The 17,095-nt window shown below is 39.4% G+C and overlaps 1 protein-coding gene across 1 annotated transcript; it reads right to left on the bottom strand.

Moving 5' to 3' along the window:
• Nucleotides 1-869: 869 nt before the first annotated feature.
• LOC145076353 (putative glucose-6-phosphate 1-epimerase) lies at nt 870-16,791 on the bottom strand. The gene is made up of 6 exons (XM_079022258.1): nt 16,765-16,791; nt 16,507-16,667; nt 16,267-16,407; nt 16,038-16,090; nt 1,039-1,109; nt 870-956 (listed from the first exon to the last, which is right to left on the bottom strand). Exons 1-6 carry the CDS (start codon nt 16,789-16,791, stop codon nt 870-872), a joined length of 540 nt encoding a protein of 179 aa, XP_078878384.1.
• Between the last annotated feature and the right edge of the window lie 304 nt (nt 16,792-17,095).

The raw sequence follows: 17,095 nt of genomic DNA, 5'->3' as shown, positions 1-17,095 counted from the left end.
CAGCCCAACCTGAATATGAGGCAGAGAAGGTGGTTGGATGTGGTGAAAGACTATGACTATGAGATCCTGTATCATCCGGGCAAGGCTAATGTGGTAGTCGGCGCCCTGAGCCACAGAGCAGAGAGTGCTCCAATCTGAGGTGTGGGTATGAGGATGACAGTGATGACTCCAGTGTTAGAAACCATTCGAAAGGCCCAGGTGGAGGCCGTGGGATCGGAGAACCGTAAGAACGAGCGGGTGATTGGATAGGTGTCCAAATTTGCGACGAATAGTCGAGGGCTTATGACTTTCCGAGGCGGATTTGGGTGCCCAATACGGGCGGAGTTCGACGTACACTAGTAGAGGAGGCGCATAGATCGAGATTCTCGATACATCCGGGGCCACCACTGCTAGAAAAACAGCCTTTTACGACACGCAATGCGTATCGCAAAACGCTCAGACGACGCACAAATGTGCATCAAGGAAGGCCCTGTCATAACGAGAGACGACACACTTTTACGCGTCTTCGATAGACGATGCGCATTTACGACACGCAATGCGTATCATTAAAACTCTTGTCAAGAAAGGCCATGTCATAAATAAAGATGACACACATTTTTGCGTCTCGTAAATTTAAATGTTTAAAAAATATATATATTTATATATTTATTAATTTTTAAATTAAATTTGCATTTAATGTCTCATAATAGAAATAAAATACCATATACAAAAAAATACAATCAATTGCATAATATAAAATAAAATTTCATACTAAAAAAATAAAATAAATTGCACAAATTATAATATGTCATACAAAGAATCATTCAAATGTTAAAAAAAATAATACATTGCTAACATGGGTTATACATCCCTATAAAACTAACAAATACTCATCCAACTCTGTTTCTTATTGGAATATGTGCGTAATTGTCTCCGTCATCAGCCTCCATGTCTAAAGTCGGATATACCTTCCTAACCTGTATGTATAACAAAGACACATGTGTTAAACTTGTTAACATTAACATTTGATCGTATAGACTCGAGTGTTAAACTTGTTACCGTTAACATCTGATTCATATGGTCCACAGAAAGCCATGTCTTCTTCACCTCTAATTCAACAAGATTGTTACCTACATGAATGAAAACAAACAGGAACATTAACAAGCCAATTATGAACAATTTCACAGGATGCCAAAAATGATGATCATTAATAAGTCCTTTCAAGGATAATTTGGTCTGGATAGAAGATTAAACTAAATACAAATCATAAAGAATCTAAAAAACAGTCGACTGCATTGGAATTGATGGCTTATTAGAAGAATATGATAGAAATGAAACAATAAGAGTTATAAATAACCATTGTGCATGTGGTACAGAGGGAATCTTTATCTGTACAGTCTATTTCTTGATAGATCATATGTAGTTCAGCCAAAAATTCACGATAATTAAGTAGCAATCGACTACAATTTGCCAACTTAATGAGACCAAAAATTCACAAATAACTAGCAAGCAGCTATAGTTTAACAAGTAACAGTAGGTGATATTAAGAACCATAGAAAGGTACAGAATTTCCTCTATTGAGATCAGATCTATAACGGATCTTATCACTTCACATCACTTAAAGAAATATTGTAAATAATAATATACAACAATGTAATGCATAAGCTCAAAGAAATATCCTTTAACATAATTGATTAACTAATAACCATATACCAAAAATACCCTTTAAGAAGACAGTTGAAGTCATAATACCTGACCATTTATGCACAAAGGATTTTGACTGAAGTTGAATTTGGTTTTGTCAAGATAAACACAGTCTGAGGAGGAGTTTCCCACTTCAAAGAAATCTGAATTATAAAATGTAAACAATATAATGCATCTCATCATATTCTTCATGAAAATACATATGGTTTTGTGAATATTTGTGGGTAAATTATAAAAAAATGGTCCCTGAGCTTTCTAATTTTCCCATTTTTAGATCAAAATTGAAACATTTGTCAACTTTGTTCTTATTTTTGTTCCAATTGCAGATTCTTTTCTCTTTCCAATTCATATTTGTGTTTCTGATAAGTTATAAAATAAACTTGAAGATCGATTAGATCTTTGTAACAGGTAGTGCGAAGAACATAAAACAATAAACAAGACAAGATTGAATCACAATGTGTCGAATGATTAATTCAAACAATCCTCAGCAGAGCTCGACTAAGAACTTCCGTTGTAGAGGATTTAGGGTTACAAGAACGATAATAAAAACTTCTTTGATCACTCTATTCTATCTTTTCTATCGTCAAAATAAGATGCATGCAAGCACCTATATTTATAATAAACCCTACTATACTCACGGATGGACAGACCCATACAGGAGATACAAAAACGGACTAACAAACGAGCCCAATAGACGCAACATTCAAAACACGACCCAACAATCTCCCCCTTTGCGTCAAATTGGAGCGAGACTACTTCTTCTTCTTGCTTGGGCCAGCAGCGGGAGCCTTCTTCACAGTATCAAACAGACGTGTGATTAGAGCGAGAATAGTCTGTCTGAACCGAATGTACCAATGTATCATGTTATCGAAGTACTTGACATCATCCACTGAGTTTTGCTTGCATCTGTGGATGATCCCCAAAACATGCTCTAAGCAAGCAGTAGTATACAGATGTTTGTCAGCTAAGGCAAAAAGACATTTCTGTCCTTCGTTCCTGGTGAACATGACCGAATTCCTTCTCGAGTCAATTTTTCCCATCTGCATTTGGTTCAGATCACTGGCAGAGCCAACATGAGATATTTTTGGTTTCTTCTTAAACACGCTTGCAATCTCCTGATCCATCAGTGCAACTTCCATGATGTAGCACACAAGCATCCTCTTGAGATGGTCTATGATCGGACCGTATTCAGCTTCATTGGTTAGAAGGATGTTGTGCAAGATTATCCAATCATGGGGATTGAGGTTCGGAAGATCTGCAAGAGAAATGACATGTTCGGTTTTGGCAGATCCCCGAAATACCTTGAACCGAATGTTGATGAAGTTCCCTTCACTGTACGACTTCAAGACCCGAACGTTGATAATCTTCTGAGCGCTCCAAGTCTGATACTGAAGTTGAGCAGCCTTCAGATAGAAATCAATTAAGTCCCGATCAACCTGTGGATGAGGATGAGGGAACTCTGAAACGTTGGCGAAGGCGTGAAAGATGAACGCCTTTCGGGTCAGAGGCATGTCGAATTGAGAGTCGACAGTGTTGGAACAATCAAGCGATATTACAGGTTCCAGCCACAAGATACTTGGAGTGTCGATGGCTTCTTTTATCATCCTCTCGAGAGTCCAAGCAGGAAAAAGAGTTTTCCTACTCTCAAGAAGGTCGTGGGCTTCCTTTTGTTTTCTTTCTGCTTCTTCAGCTTCTTTTGCCACACGAGCACTGACATCAGCATCATCATTTCGACGTTTTCGCTTTAAAAGATCAGTGATAGTCTCTTCATCTTCATCTTCTTCCTCAGCAATGTTCTTGCCTTTATCTTTCACACCAGAACCGGAGGCTTGGCCTACTGGAGGAGGTTCGGTTGTGTGAGTTGCCTTTGAGGATGGAGGTGGTTGAGACATGGAGTCCTTCTCTCCCCCTTGTTTCGGAATGGACACGAAATCAAGTAACCCTTCAAGTTTTCTTAGCAGGGCAAGGGCTGGAGCGAGTTTCTTTGCAAGGTCATGCTTCACAGTGTAGTTAAGGATGGGATCATGTGCTTCGAGGATGTTGGAGATGGTAGAGTGGACATCCGAAACACACGACTTTATCACCTCCCTTTCAGACCGAAGAGAGTCAATCTCTTGTTGAGAGTAAGATAGTTGAACACTCTTGACTTTCAGAGTAGTGGTCTTCTTGGCCAGAACATCCATCAAAGAGTTCTCAGCAGCCAAATCTTCTTGTAGCTTCGATAGACGCTCGTCAATGGTTGCACGAAATGCTAAGTTGTCGTCGGAAAGCGTTTGACGAAATGAAGCGAAGGACTTCAACTCAGTTGAGACAAACGTTGTCAACTGTTGAACAATTGGTTCCAACGTAGTCTTAGCAACGTTTGCACTCTCCTGTAAAGACCTTAACAAGACAGAGGCATCAGAAAAATAGTTTATCGACTTTTTCGGTCGCATCCTGACAAGCTTTTGTTGAGGCGTCGATGGCGGAGGTTGCAGACGCAATGGAATCTTGCTGAGCCTTGGAGAAAGCATCAACAATCTTCCTTGAGATGTCATTTTGTAACGGGAGCATCGTCATCGTCATCACTCTGTATTTGAAACGGACTATAGTAGACCGAGTCAAACGTCATATCTTCCCCGCCAAGGAAAGGTTCTTCATTCTCTGAAGCATGACCAAGAGAAGGTGGTGGTGGTGAAGCTGGTGGAGCTGAAGAATGGGTAGGTTCGGGTTGGGTTGTTTCGGGCGTTGGTGTAGGTTTGGGTGCTTTTGTGGTTTCGGGTGCATCAGTATGAACCCCTGTATCAGATACGTTGGCTCTAACATCTGCAGTGGATGTTGTGGTTGCTTCGGTGAATATTGGTGTTGGTATTGGGATTGAAGTGGAAGTTATGGGGGGAATAGAAAAAGGAATGGTTCTAGGTGAAGAATTAATGGGAGAAGTAGAGACATGAACCTCTGGGGTAGGAGATCTGGGTGGAGTGTTACCTCATGGAGAGTCTTCAGAATCCGAACTCTCACCCTCAGACTCGCTTGAGGATGAAGCGATAATTAGCTTTCGCCTCGACTGAGTTTTTTCGTCTCTTTTGCTGTGGAGACTGAGCAGCTTTGGTTGGTTTCCTCTTCTTTGGAGAAGGGCCTTTAGCCCCTTTCGCCACCTGTTTCCCCTTATCAGCCTTCTTGCCTCTTGGAGCAGGCTTGTCGGCGTCATGAATAGACTTCAACATCTCCGGAGTGAGATCCCTCGGACCAGAACGCTTGAATTCTTTGTATGTTCTGATAATCCGGCTATCAGCAGGAATGTCGCCATACATAGTTTCCGGAATTGAACCGTTGAATGGAAAATTGGAAGCGTCCGAGACAATGATCTTCGTGGTATGGAATGTACCAATCGAAGACATTGGAGCACCAGCGACAATGGGGACGTGGTACTTGTCCATCACCCATTTTGTGACCAAAGTCCAGAACCTAGCGTAAGAAATCTCTGAATGCCTGGAAGTAGAGGAGAGACTCTGGATGAGCTGTTGCCATAGAACAGACCCATAATCTACATTGATGCCATTGTAGATTCCATACATTATTGATAAAAATAACCGACTGGAACCATCAGATCCAGCACTTCTTTCAGAAAGCCCTTTGAATAGAACAGTGAACATCCCGTTCCACTGTGGAGGTAGGCACGACTTCTTGAACTTCGCGACTGAAGTAAGCACCTCCGTATAACCCATATTGTAAAACATATTGAACAAATGCCCCATTGGAATCGTTTCAGGGTTAACCCTCGAGGAATCAGGTTCAAACCCTAACATCGAGCAAAACCTTTGCTTGGAAATTGATGCCTTGTGCTGAAATATATCAAAGAAGACTCTGTCAACAGCCTTGTCATAATGAGCAGTCGCAAAGATTTGCGACAAGAACTCCATCGAAACAGATTCAGCTCCTGTAAGTGCAGGAGCAATTGGGGAATACTTCAAACACTCGATAATGGGGAACATGAAGGCGTCGTAAACATGAGGGGTTAAGTCAATGATGAGGCTTTGTTGAGGGCGAATGGGTAGTATGTGGGATGTTGCGTGAACAGAAGAAGAATTTGCCATGGCTTGAAGAGAGTTGAGAAGATGATGAACAGGAAAGTATTAAGGAATTTTTGCTCTCTGGGAATTTTAATTGCGGTAAAGAGGTAAATGAAGGATTATGTTGCCTTTTATACTGGGGATTTAGGAGAGAGAAAGATCTTCCCAAATCTTCAATTAAGAATCGAAGAGTTTTCCGGAGTTGACTGATGCGTGACAGTTGGGGTAGCCGATGATTACGCAAGAGATAGAGTGTCAGACCCCTAAGAACACGCCTCCCATCAAGCGCCGTTTGGATATGAACCGTTTCAGATTCACACGCGCCCCTTCTGCGCCATTTGGAGATGAGACGGTTCCAATTCGCACGCTTTCCCTTTTGCGCCGTTTGAAATCAAATCGATTAGACTCCCGCCTGAGTCAGAATGTCTTCATCTTATCCCTTTAAGGTGTAACGACATCTTTCGAAAAAAAACCCCCACGTAGATTAAAATTAACCACAGCCTTTAATCAACCATTAATCCAATTAAAATATCTGTAATTAATAGAACCTGAATTTTGGAAAATCAAAGATTTTCGTGCTAAGGGTGTAAAACAAAAGAAATAAAGCAATAATTTTTGGGAAAAATGTGACGTCAATAAAGACACGAAACAAATGATCCCAGGCACGAATCTCTTCCTTCAAAGTCAAGAGAGACCTTAAAGTGTTTGTGTGGTTTCCCGTTGAATAACGATCGAACACTTATTAAGAAGTGTTGAAAGGCTTCTTTTAATTAGGCTTATTAGGGTGGCTTTCGCTTCGATTCAACATTCCTAATCTTGATATAAGATAGAAAGTGAACGAAGTACTTGTGAGACCTTTGTAGTCTGTTGAACAAGTAGGTTGGGAATAATTTAAACTGGCTGGGAATATAAAATCTCAAAAAAAAATTAAAACTGGATCCCAAGGGAAGAAATGTTATTGGTTGTAACAATTTCATAGGAATCACACAAAATAAATTTTTTTTTGAGATAGCATTAAGATACATCCGTCAATTCAATGGTGAAAACTAGAGCAAATTAATTGTTCACCGTCAATTCGTATTGGGTATTGAATTTTGGGTTTCACTTAGCTCGTAGTGGCACGAAACTAAGATCATGAACACAGTTATTGTGTAACCATAAACCACAGTGGTAATTTCTGAGAGTCTCAAGGGTTACGTATGTGAAACGAGTGTGATGGAGAAATGAAATGTAGATGGTGTAAGAAATCAAAGTACCTCTGCTGCGAAAAAATAGGACCAAGCAGAAAACTCTTATCTCATGTGAGAAGAGAGTTAGGTAGCTCATGATTAGAATAAATGAGAAAGCCTAATTGGGAAGACAAGGTTTGTGTATACCAAGTCAGTAAGGCCTATTATTCGGAATCAAGTGAGGCTTTGGACACATACAGCAGCATGCTTCTAGGGACACTTACCTAATTTCAACAATTTCCCCATAAACGAACACACAAATAAAATTAAAGCCAAAAAGAAAATAAAGAATAAAATATTTTTGGAGTTTTTGATAATAAATTAAAAAAAAATGAAAAAAAAAGATAAAGAGAAAAAAATATTGGAATTTTTGATAAAAATTAAAAGGAATAAAAATAAGACAAAAAAAATAATTAAAAAAAAAAACTTTGGAACCGAACCCGAGCGTTCGGTCTATTTCGGTTGTGAAAAACTTTGGAACCGAACCCGAGCGTTCGGTCTATTTCGGGTGAGAAAAATTTTGAAACCGAACCCGAACGTTCGGTCTATTTCGTTTACCAAAGAAAATAGATTTTCAAAAAGAGAATTGTTTTGACAATAAGAGAAATGCATTTGGAACAATGATACAAAAGATTTACAACCAAGAAAACTATATTTGATTGAGGAGCGAAAACCAGATGATTCAACCGAACCCGAGCGTTCGGATTATTTCGGTACATTAGTGCAAGACCCGAACCCGAATATTCGGTCTATTTCGCTTTTTACGTTTGAGTTTGAGAGGTAATTTTTGGTACTGACTCCGATTCCATCATACCTAGCCCTTGTAGAATTTTGTTGAACGATGCTTCAGGAAGAGCTTTGGTGAAGATGTCAGCCAGTTGATCAGTGGTTCGAACAAAATGAATTTCGACGTTCCCATCTTCCACACGATCTTTAATGAAGTGATACCTCAGAGCTATGTGCTTGGTCTTGGAGTGTTGCACTGGGTTATGACAGATCCTAATTGCACTCTCAGAGTCACAATATAATGGGATCTTTTTCATATTGAGTCCATAGTCCCGGAGTTGACTTTGGATCCAAATCACTTGAGAAGTACAAGAGGTAGCTGCAATGTATTCCGCTTCAGCTGTAGATAAAGACACACGGGTTTGTTTCTTTGATTGCCAACTAACTAACTTCCCGTCAAGGAATTGGCAGCCTCCCGTGGTGCTTTTCCTGTCTAGTCCACAACCTCCAAGGTCTGCATCTGAGTAGGCTTGAACGAAGAAGCCTGAGTTGGATGGATACCATAGGCCTAAAGAGGTAGTTCGCTTGAGATAACGGAGTATGTTCACTGCGAGCATATGAGGTTCACGTGGATTCTCCTGAAATCTAGCACAATAGCATATAGAGAACATTATATCAGGCCTGCTAGCAGTAAGATACATCAGAGAGCCGATTATCTGGCGATATAGCGTAATATCGACTGCTGACTTATCCAAGGATGGAGTGAGCTTGGTGCCAAACGCCATTGGAACTTTAACCTTCGAATCTCCCATCATGCCAAATTTTGCAAGGAGAGTCTTTGTGTAAGCCTCCTGATTAATAAAGATGCCTTCGGGTCCCTGTCTAATATTTAAACCAAGGAAAAAGTTAATTGGACCCATTGAGCTCATTTCAAATTTAGTCTCCATCAGCTTTCTGAATTCAGTCGTTAAGCTAGGATTCATTGAGCCAAAGATGATATCATCGACGTAAATTTGAACAATCATAAGGTGGTTACCTTCCTTCTTACGAAAGAAGGTTGGGTCAACCGAACCTTGTTTGAATTTGGACATCTTTAAAAACTTGGAAAGCGTTTCATACCAGGCTCTCGGAGCTTGTTTCAGTCCATATACGGCTTTGTCCAAAATGTAACAATGATTGGGGTACCTTTCATTTATGAATCCAAGAGTTTGCTCCACGTACACAGTTTCTTCAAGTTCTCCATTTAGAAATGCGCACTTGACATCCATTTGGTAGACCTCAAAGTTTTTGTGTGCAGCATAGGCAAGAAATATTCTAACGGATTCCAGCCTAGCTACAGGAGCGAAAGTTTCTTCATAGTCAATTCCTTCCTCCTGACAGTATCCTTTCACCACCAAACGTGCTTTGTTTCGTATCACGTTGCCTTCCTTGTCCATTTTATTTCTGAAGACCCATTTGAGACCAACAACTGAGGCATCTTGAAGAGTTGGAATGAGACGCCAAACTTGATTCCTTTCGAATTCATTCAATTCGTCTTGCATAGCTTGAACCCAATCGGAGTGATCAAGAGCAGTGTTAACCGTTTTTGGTTCAACTTTTGAGACGAAGGAGTTGAACATACAGAATTCTACTTTTGAAAATAAGGAAGTCTGTTTTGCCTTAAGTTGTGATCGGGTCAGAACCTTTTCAGAGACATTACCGACAACCTGGGAGACAGGATGATCTCTGGTCCATTTGACAAGAGGAGGGTAATTTGGATCATAGGATGGATCCAATTCAGCGTTTATCATCTCTTCTAGTTCAGATTGACTGTCATCGTCATAAAGCATATCAACATTCTCCCCCTCAACTGATAAGCTTTCAGGTATGTCTTGAGTTTCTTGAGCTACAGGGGTTTCGGGCGGTATCGAGTTTTCGGGTGTTGACGCACCTTCGGGTGTTGTAGCACCTTCGGGTACTGCTGATCGTTCGGGAGTAGCTTGAGAACTGTCCTCCCCCTCAACATGTGAACTCTTTTGTAATGAAGAAGATGGATCCTCCCCCTCGATTGAAGCATTGTGCTGTAGAGGTTCATTGGAACAAGATCCTCCTTCATTCATTTGTTTGGCAGCATCTTCGATGAGTTGCTTCAAATGATCTACTTTATTGTCTGCTGCACTGACTTCCGAGAGAGTAGCCTTCTCTGGTTCATCAAATAAGTCGACAAACTTCTCAAATAGATTTGCGATCGAGGCTGTGACTTGGCCTGTTTGAGGAAAGATTTCTCCAACTGCATCTTCGTTGGCCTTTAGCTTTTTGACATAGCTATCATCAAAAGTCACGTAATAAGTCTCTTCTATTTTTCTTGATCGCTTGTGTTAATACCCTGTACGCTTTCAAAATGAGAGAATAGCCCAGAAATATCCCTTCATCGGCTTTGACATCGAACTTGTTACGGTGTTCTTTAGAATTGAAGATGAAGCACCGTGAGCCGAACACGTGGAAAAATTTGACATTTGGCTTCCTGTTGTTGATGATCTCATAAGGAGTGAGAGTGAATCGTTTATTGAGATATGACCTATTCTGCGTAAAACAAGCTGCAGCAATAGCATCAGCCCAAAAATATAAAGGTAAAGAAGCAAAACTTAGCATGCTTCGGGCTGCCTCACACAAAGATCGGTTTCGTCTTTCAACAATCCCGTTTTGTTGAGGAGTGTAGGGAGCTGAGAAGTTATGACTGGTTCCTTTGTTGGCTAAGAATTCTTTGAATTCTTTATTTTTGAACTCCAGACCATTGTCGCTCCTGATGTTGCGAACGACTTTCTTCAGCTGTACTTCTACCTGCTTGATGAACATCTTCAGCTTAAGAGTCGCTTCAGATTTGTGCTTCAGAAAGAACACCCATGTAAAACGCGAGAAGTCATCAACGATGACAAGAATATACTTGCTCCCGCCGATGCTTTCGATAGATGATGGACCACACAAGTCAATTTGAATTAACTCTAATGGTTCAACAACTTTAGTGTTAACAATCGATGGGTGATTTTGACGACTCTGCTTCCCCATTTCACATGCAGCACATAAATGTTCTCGATCAAATTTAAGCAGTGGAAGACCTCGAACATGACCACCTGTGACAAGTTTGTTAATATCCTTGGAATTGAGATGAGAGAGCCTTCGGTGCCACAGCCAGCTTTCGTTAGATTGTGCTTTGGATAACAGGCAGATAGCTGGATTCCCTTTGATGGGTTTGAGGTTCAGAGGAAACATTTCGCCTTTGCGCTCCGATTTGAGAATTACCCTTTTTGTTTTCTTTTCAATTATTTCCGAACCCTCATCATCGAATGAGACCTTGAGACCGGTACCTCCAACAAGCTGAGATACAATGATGAGGTTGTGTTGTAGTCCTTCAACGTATGCAACCTTCCTAATCGTAAAATCACCATTTGTAATCATTCCATAGCCTTTTATGGTGCCGAAGGAGTTGTTCCCGAACTTGACATTTCCACCATTTGAAAGAGACCGAAATTCCCCCAGCTCTTCCTTCCTTCCTGTCATGTGATGTGAGCAGCCACTATCAATGTACCATTCTTCGTCAAACTGCTCGTCACTAATAACCTGCAAAAATTAAGCAGATTTAGGAACCCAAAGTTTCTTGGGTCCACGTGAGCCTTTCACAGGAACAGGAATAGTAAGAGAGATGTCAACAAGATATGTTCTTTTTATTAACGTTGTTTCATCTTTCTTTTTAATGGTGAAAACCTTAATTTTATTGGGATTTGTTTCTTTCGGTTTGGATTCTGGTTTAGGTATTTGGACATTGGAGTGCTTTTGATCGGTTTTGACTGAGGAGACCTTCGATTTTCCTTTCAAATCTGTTGAAGATTTTGGATTCTAAGTGCGAACAGAGTTGAATTTAGAAAGAGGTTGAGAGGAATTAGAAGAATTAGAAGAAGAGGAATGAGAGAAGTTAGACTGAGATGATTTCTTGGCTTGAGATTCTAAGTGACCCTTTTTCTTTTGATCATCAGTAGGACCGAACCTAGATCTTTGGTCTCTTTTGCTCTCGGAACCGAACCTCTGCTTTCGGTAGATAGTGTTTTCTGAACCGAACCTCTCTCTTCGGTTGTTATGACTCTCTTGTGACCTAACAGTGTTTTTCTCTGACTTTAAATTTCTGTCATGATAAGAGAAATGGGCATTTTGAGATTGCCAGAACTGTTTTCTTTCAGAGAGATTCTTCTTGTATCTCTGATTCCTTTGCTGTTTTTGATTTCTCACCTGCTTCGGCTGACGATGGACATTCGCTTTTTGCTTTTGCTTTTTGTCAGCCGGTTCACTCTGAACTGATGAGGTTTCGCTTGAAGGAGTGACTTCTTTTGCAGGATCTCTTTTTGCTTCAGGAACATCTTTTGTACCACTAGTACTTGGCATGTCAAAGTTATCGGGCTTGTTTAGAGGTTCTGGCACATATCTGCCTTTGGTTTTCCATGAAGTCCTTTCTGACAGACCAACTGTTTCGTCAGCATTGTCGATAGGAGCAGACCAGAAGAACTCATCACAACCGTCAGCATTATCTTCGTTTACAATAGCTGTGAGTTCGGCTGTCTGATGTTCTATTACGCCTGTGACTTTATACACCTGATTTGGAGTTGTTCTCACTTTTTGGTATACAACAGCCTTTTCTTCAAGGATCAGGGACTTTTGTTGGGACAGACGAGCAAACTCCACAGAATTTTCTGAAATAAGATTTTTGTGGTTTTTGGGTTCGCTCTTGACAAACTCTGAACAGTCAACTGTGTCTTCAACAGAAATTTCACTCATATCATCGTCCTCATTGAGCTCAGATTCATTTTCAACATCAATTTTATTTTCTGAGCTCAGGTTGGCATTCAATGAGTCAAACTTTTGTATGGTTTTGGTTCTTAGTTTTAGTTTATCATTTTCATCCAAAAGATTTTTCAGCATGTCTTTATGGTCCTTGGACTTTATGAAAGATTCGATTTTGTCTAGACCATACATATATGTCGGATTAACATCCTCAGACGAAACAACACTTTCGCAGTTATATGCTTCAGCGTCAATTTCATCCTCCTTAAACTCAAGGAAGGGCAAAATCATGCGATGAATTTTCTGCCCTATTTCACAGTTTAAATGAAGTTGAGTGATATTAGTGTAAAGACGCTTAGCAATTAAACAAAAGACATTTCTCTGTTTTAAAAGTTTTAAATTGTCTCTTTGTAAATAAATGTTTTCATCCTTGGATTTGATTAACTCCAACTCCTTCAGCTCGATCCACATCCTCCGTTCCTCACTCTTTGAAGATACCCTGCTTATTTGGTCAGTTAGGTTAGAATTGGTGACCCGTGTTTGAGTTAAACTGCTGTCTAGATGAGAGATTCTTGAATTAACATTTTTCAATTCCTTTTCATATGAACTTTGTGGGACTTTGAATGAAACGAAAACTGATTGTACCTTCTTGATTAATTCATCAAGCTCGTTAAACTGCATGCTGAGAGGTTTTGCTGTGAAGCACAAGTCCTCTCGCTCCTTTGTGTCTTCATTCCCACCATCTGTGTTGTATCCCCTTATCTGAGACACGTCTGGCACTATTAAACACTTTCCACCGCTCCCTTCACCTTTTGCAACATAGGCCTTTCCATGAGATGGCTTCCTGACTTCATCGTCCTCAGAATTGGTTGACCAGACCTCCATGCCACCGAACTCATCATCCGCTACCGAACCCTGCACAATTAAAGCATTCATAGAAGGGTTAGCAGTGGATTTCTTTCTTTTGATCTCTTCCAGCTTTTTCAACAACACAGTTTCTTTGTCTTTCTCCTCATCCTTTTCTGCCATTTTCTTGCGAACACAATCTTTGGCATAGTGGTTCTTTCCTCCACAATAATAGCAGCTCACACCCGAATCTCCTTCAGCTTTCGGTTCCTTCTTTGGTTCTTCTGCCTTCGGTTATTCCCTAACCTTTTCAGAACTGTAACTTCCCTGCCAATTTCGGTTCTTATTTGTAGGGAACCTTTTCTTGATGAACCTTTTTGGGTTTGACACCATCATTGCATAGTCTTCAGAGGTAAGGTCATAATCCTCTAGGTTGAGGTCTTCATCTTCCATCACAGCTTTGCTTTTGGACAGAAGGGCCAATGATCCCAAGCTTGAAACCACATTTTTCTCCTGTAACACAATCTTTTCTTGGGATTTCAAAATCCCTACCAGTTTCGCCAAAGAGTAAGATTTGAATTGCTCATGCACTTTAACAGTGGACACAACCGCTCTCCACTCAGATCTGAGACCGTTTAAAAATGTAACCTTTTGTTCAATCAACTTCCTTTTAATATCATGTTTAATCATCTTACTAAGAAGATGATTGAAGCGATCGAACGTCTGTGTTACAGTTTCTTCAGGACTCTGCTTGAATTCACCAAATTCGGAAAAAAGCAAGGTTTGAATGGAATGCTCGAGATCTTCGTCCGTAGAATATAACTCTCGCAGCCTATCCTATATTTCTTTAGCAGTGCTGCACGAACTCACTAGCCGGAAAGTGTCAGATTGAAGAGCGAATCTGATTAGTCTCAATGCTTTAATATTGCACTGAATGCACTGAAATTTATCTTTTTCGTCTTGAGCAATATCTTTAACATCTTTCAAAAGATCATTATACTCCTTCTGAGTTTTAATAATTCTTGAAGTTGCTGAATGAGCGAATGGTCCATATATGATTGCTTCCCAGACGAGATATCCATTGTCCTCAGATCCGATGACATAATCTTCAAAGTGATGTGCCCAGACCTCATAATCCTGGGTGTAAAGGATGGGAATCTTTGTCGTTGATCCAATGCTGTTTGAGATGTTAATGGGATTAGATTGTGACTCGTCCATGCTTGATCGAAAAACCTGTTTAAAAGATCAGACTTGTAATATATTAAATTAGGGCAACACAAATAAATGTTGAGTTACGTCAATTATGGGATGACGGCTCAATAAATATCAGTAAATGCGGAATAACCCTAATCGCAACCTTTTTCACAGAAAAGAAGTGTATGAATTACACAGCCTCCTGCTCTAATACCAATTGATAAGTTATAAAATAAACTTGAAGATCGATTAGATCTTTGTAACAGGTAGTGCGAAGAACATAAAACAATAAACAAGACAAGATTGAATAACAATGTGTCGAATGATTAATTCAAACAATCCTCAGCAGAGCTCGACTAAGAACTTCCGCTGTAGAGGATTTAGGGTTACAAGAACGATAATAAAAACTTCTTTGATCAATCTATTCTATCTTTTCTATCGTCAAAATAAGATGCATGCAAGCACCTATATTTATAATAAACCCTACTATACTCACGGATGGACAGGCCCATACCAAAGATACAAAAACGGACTAACAAACGAGCCCAATAGACGCAACATTCAAAACACGACCCAACAGTTTCCATTCTGTAGCCTCAGCTTGAGCAACAACTTTAGCTTCTGTTGCTTCTCTTAAAACCTTGCCAACAGCTTATGAATGACATAAACCACAAGGATCAGACACATTACATTTTTCTAGTGCAAGATTATCATTTATTTCCACCCCACATAACATACAATTACAATTTTCTATACTAATAAACTCTTCTCTTTAATTTGTCCATTCAAAATATCTCTATACTAGTTACAGAAAGGAAAGTTAGACATACGATTACAAAAACTAAGCACAACAATATATTGTTGGATATAGTATTCATTCAAACTTTATGGGTTACAGAAATATATCCATTCCAAATAAACTCTTCTCTTTATTTTGTCCATTCCAAATATCTATGTACTAGTTACAAAAAGGAAGGCTAGACATACGATTACAACAACTAAGCGCAACAATATATTATTGGATATAGTATTCCTTCAAACTTTCTTGGTTAAGCGACTAATGCCAATAGCTTAATCCAAAATCACACTTTTTCCACAAGTGCTCACAAGTCACAACATATATAGCATAATCAGTCTTATCTAACCCTACCCTTCAATTTCTTCAATACGCTTTATGGAGAATAGCACATAATCCAAGGGTTAATATCATGTATTATGTATTGAACATAATTAAATTGTAGTGAAATTATAATTACATCCATAGAAAGACAGAAAGGAAATTGTGTAGCAAACCGACCTAGGTCTGCAACATGTAGCCAGCGATGAAACCCTCAAATTACTTCTTGGAAGCGCCCCTTCTGATTCAAGCTCACTTACGATGCTCTGTACGACCTAATAACAAACAGAGTGTTATTCGGATTTCTCAATCAGCTCAAATATTTTAAAGTAGTCAGAGTATGAGTTTCAATCCCATTGTGGAAAATTTCCATGATCTTACCAGCATTAGGAAGGCCATCTTCCAGCATCTCCAATCCTTCTACACGGATTTCACTGAAACAAGAGAATCAAATATTTTTTGAAAACACAGCTACACCATTCTATTGGGAACAACTATGCAATAATAAAAAACATGATATTAAGTCCATTTGATAGGAACTAATATAGACCAAATTCTAACATGATTATATGTAATATATACATGGAAAAGAACAAAAAAAACTTAATACCTGATACCTGAAACAGAAAAATAGGTTTTATATGCAACAGTGAAAGAAAATGGTTTTCCATTTGTGTTTGTATTTCTGACACGAGATGTTAACAGCAAGTCTGCAACAGGTCCAAGACTAACCCTCAATCGGTATTCAAAGCTACAAAATAATAAAATGTAGTTTGAATTGAAACAATTGAAAGACATGTAAATATCATAAGAATGTCTAGTAGACAAAAAGGGGTGAAATTAAGGTCACCTGTGAGGCCATGTCTTCACATCATCTTCAGTGGACTTGAAGATCAAGTCAATGAAAACTTTATTTGTGGGATTAGTGGTGAAGGGAGGGGGGTCATTGTCAACACTCCATAATCTGTTTCTAGAAAATCCATGAAGTTCAAGAGAGCCTACATTTGAGAACTGCATTCATCAAGCAAGTCTGATCATGTCTATGATATATCCAAAAAACTTAATCTTTTATTGAAATCGCCAAAAAATGACAAGGAGGCACACATACATGAGGGAAGCATATAGGAATTCCCATGTGAACTTCAATCAGTCAAAGGTGGGTCAAAAGAAACAGGATATCATCTAATGGCTTTTAGTTCAGAAAAAAACTTGTCTCCTGGCATTTCATTGAACAAATTGCCTACATAATCTTCATGAAATGCATCAGGAGTGTTTCTTGAGTATTTATCTGCTTCATCATCTGGCCCAAACTCATTAAAAATTAATTATATATATAATGGAAATGTATTTAGAATATACCTTTGTGGTTCTTGCAAAGATCTAGTATTAGTAAGGACAAAAGGAGTCATCATAAGTTCTTTCTTGAAGGGGCTATCTTC

Source organism: Lactuca serriola, chromosome 9 (assembly GCF_051521515.1).
Source record: "Lactuca serriola cultivar US96UC23 chromosome 9, Lser_US96UC23_V15, whole genome shotgun sequence".
NCBI lineage: Eukaryota > Viridiplantae > Streptophyta > Magnoliopsida > Asterales > Asteraceae > Lactuca > Lactuca serriola.
This window is presented reverse-complemented; position numbering and strand designations above follow the sequence as displayed.

Coding starts and splice junctions, on each gene's coding strand:
- LOC145076353 (XM_079022258.1), bottom strand. CDS start 16,791: ATGGGAATTCCTATATGCTTCCCTCAT. Junction 16,668..16,764: donor TTCCTATATGCTTCCCTCAT/GTATGTGTGCCT, acceptor TGATGAATGCAG/TTCTCAAATGTAGGCTCTCT. Junction 16,408..16,506: donor GTGAAGACATGGCCTCACAG/GTGACCTTAATT, acceptor ATTATTTTGTAG/CTTTGAATACCGATTGAGGG.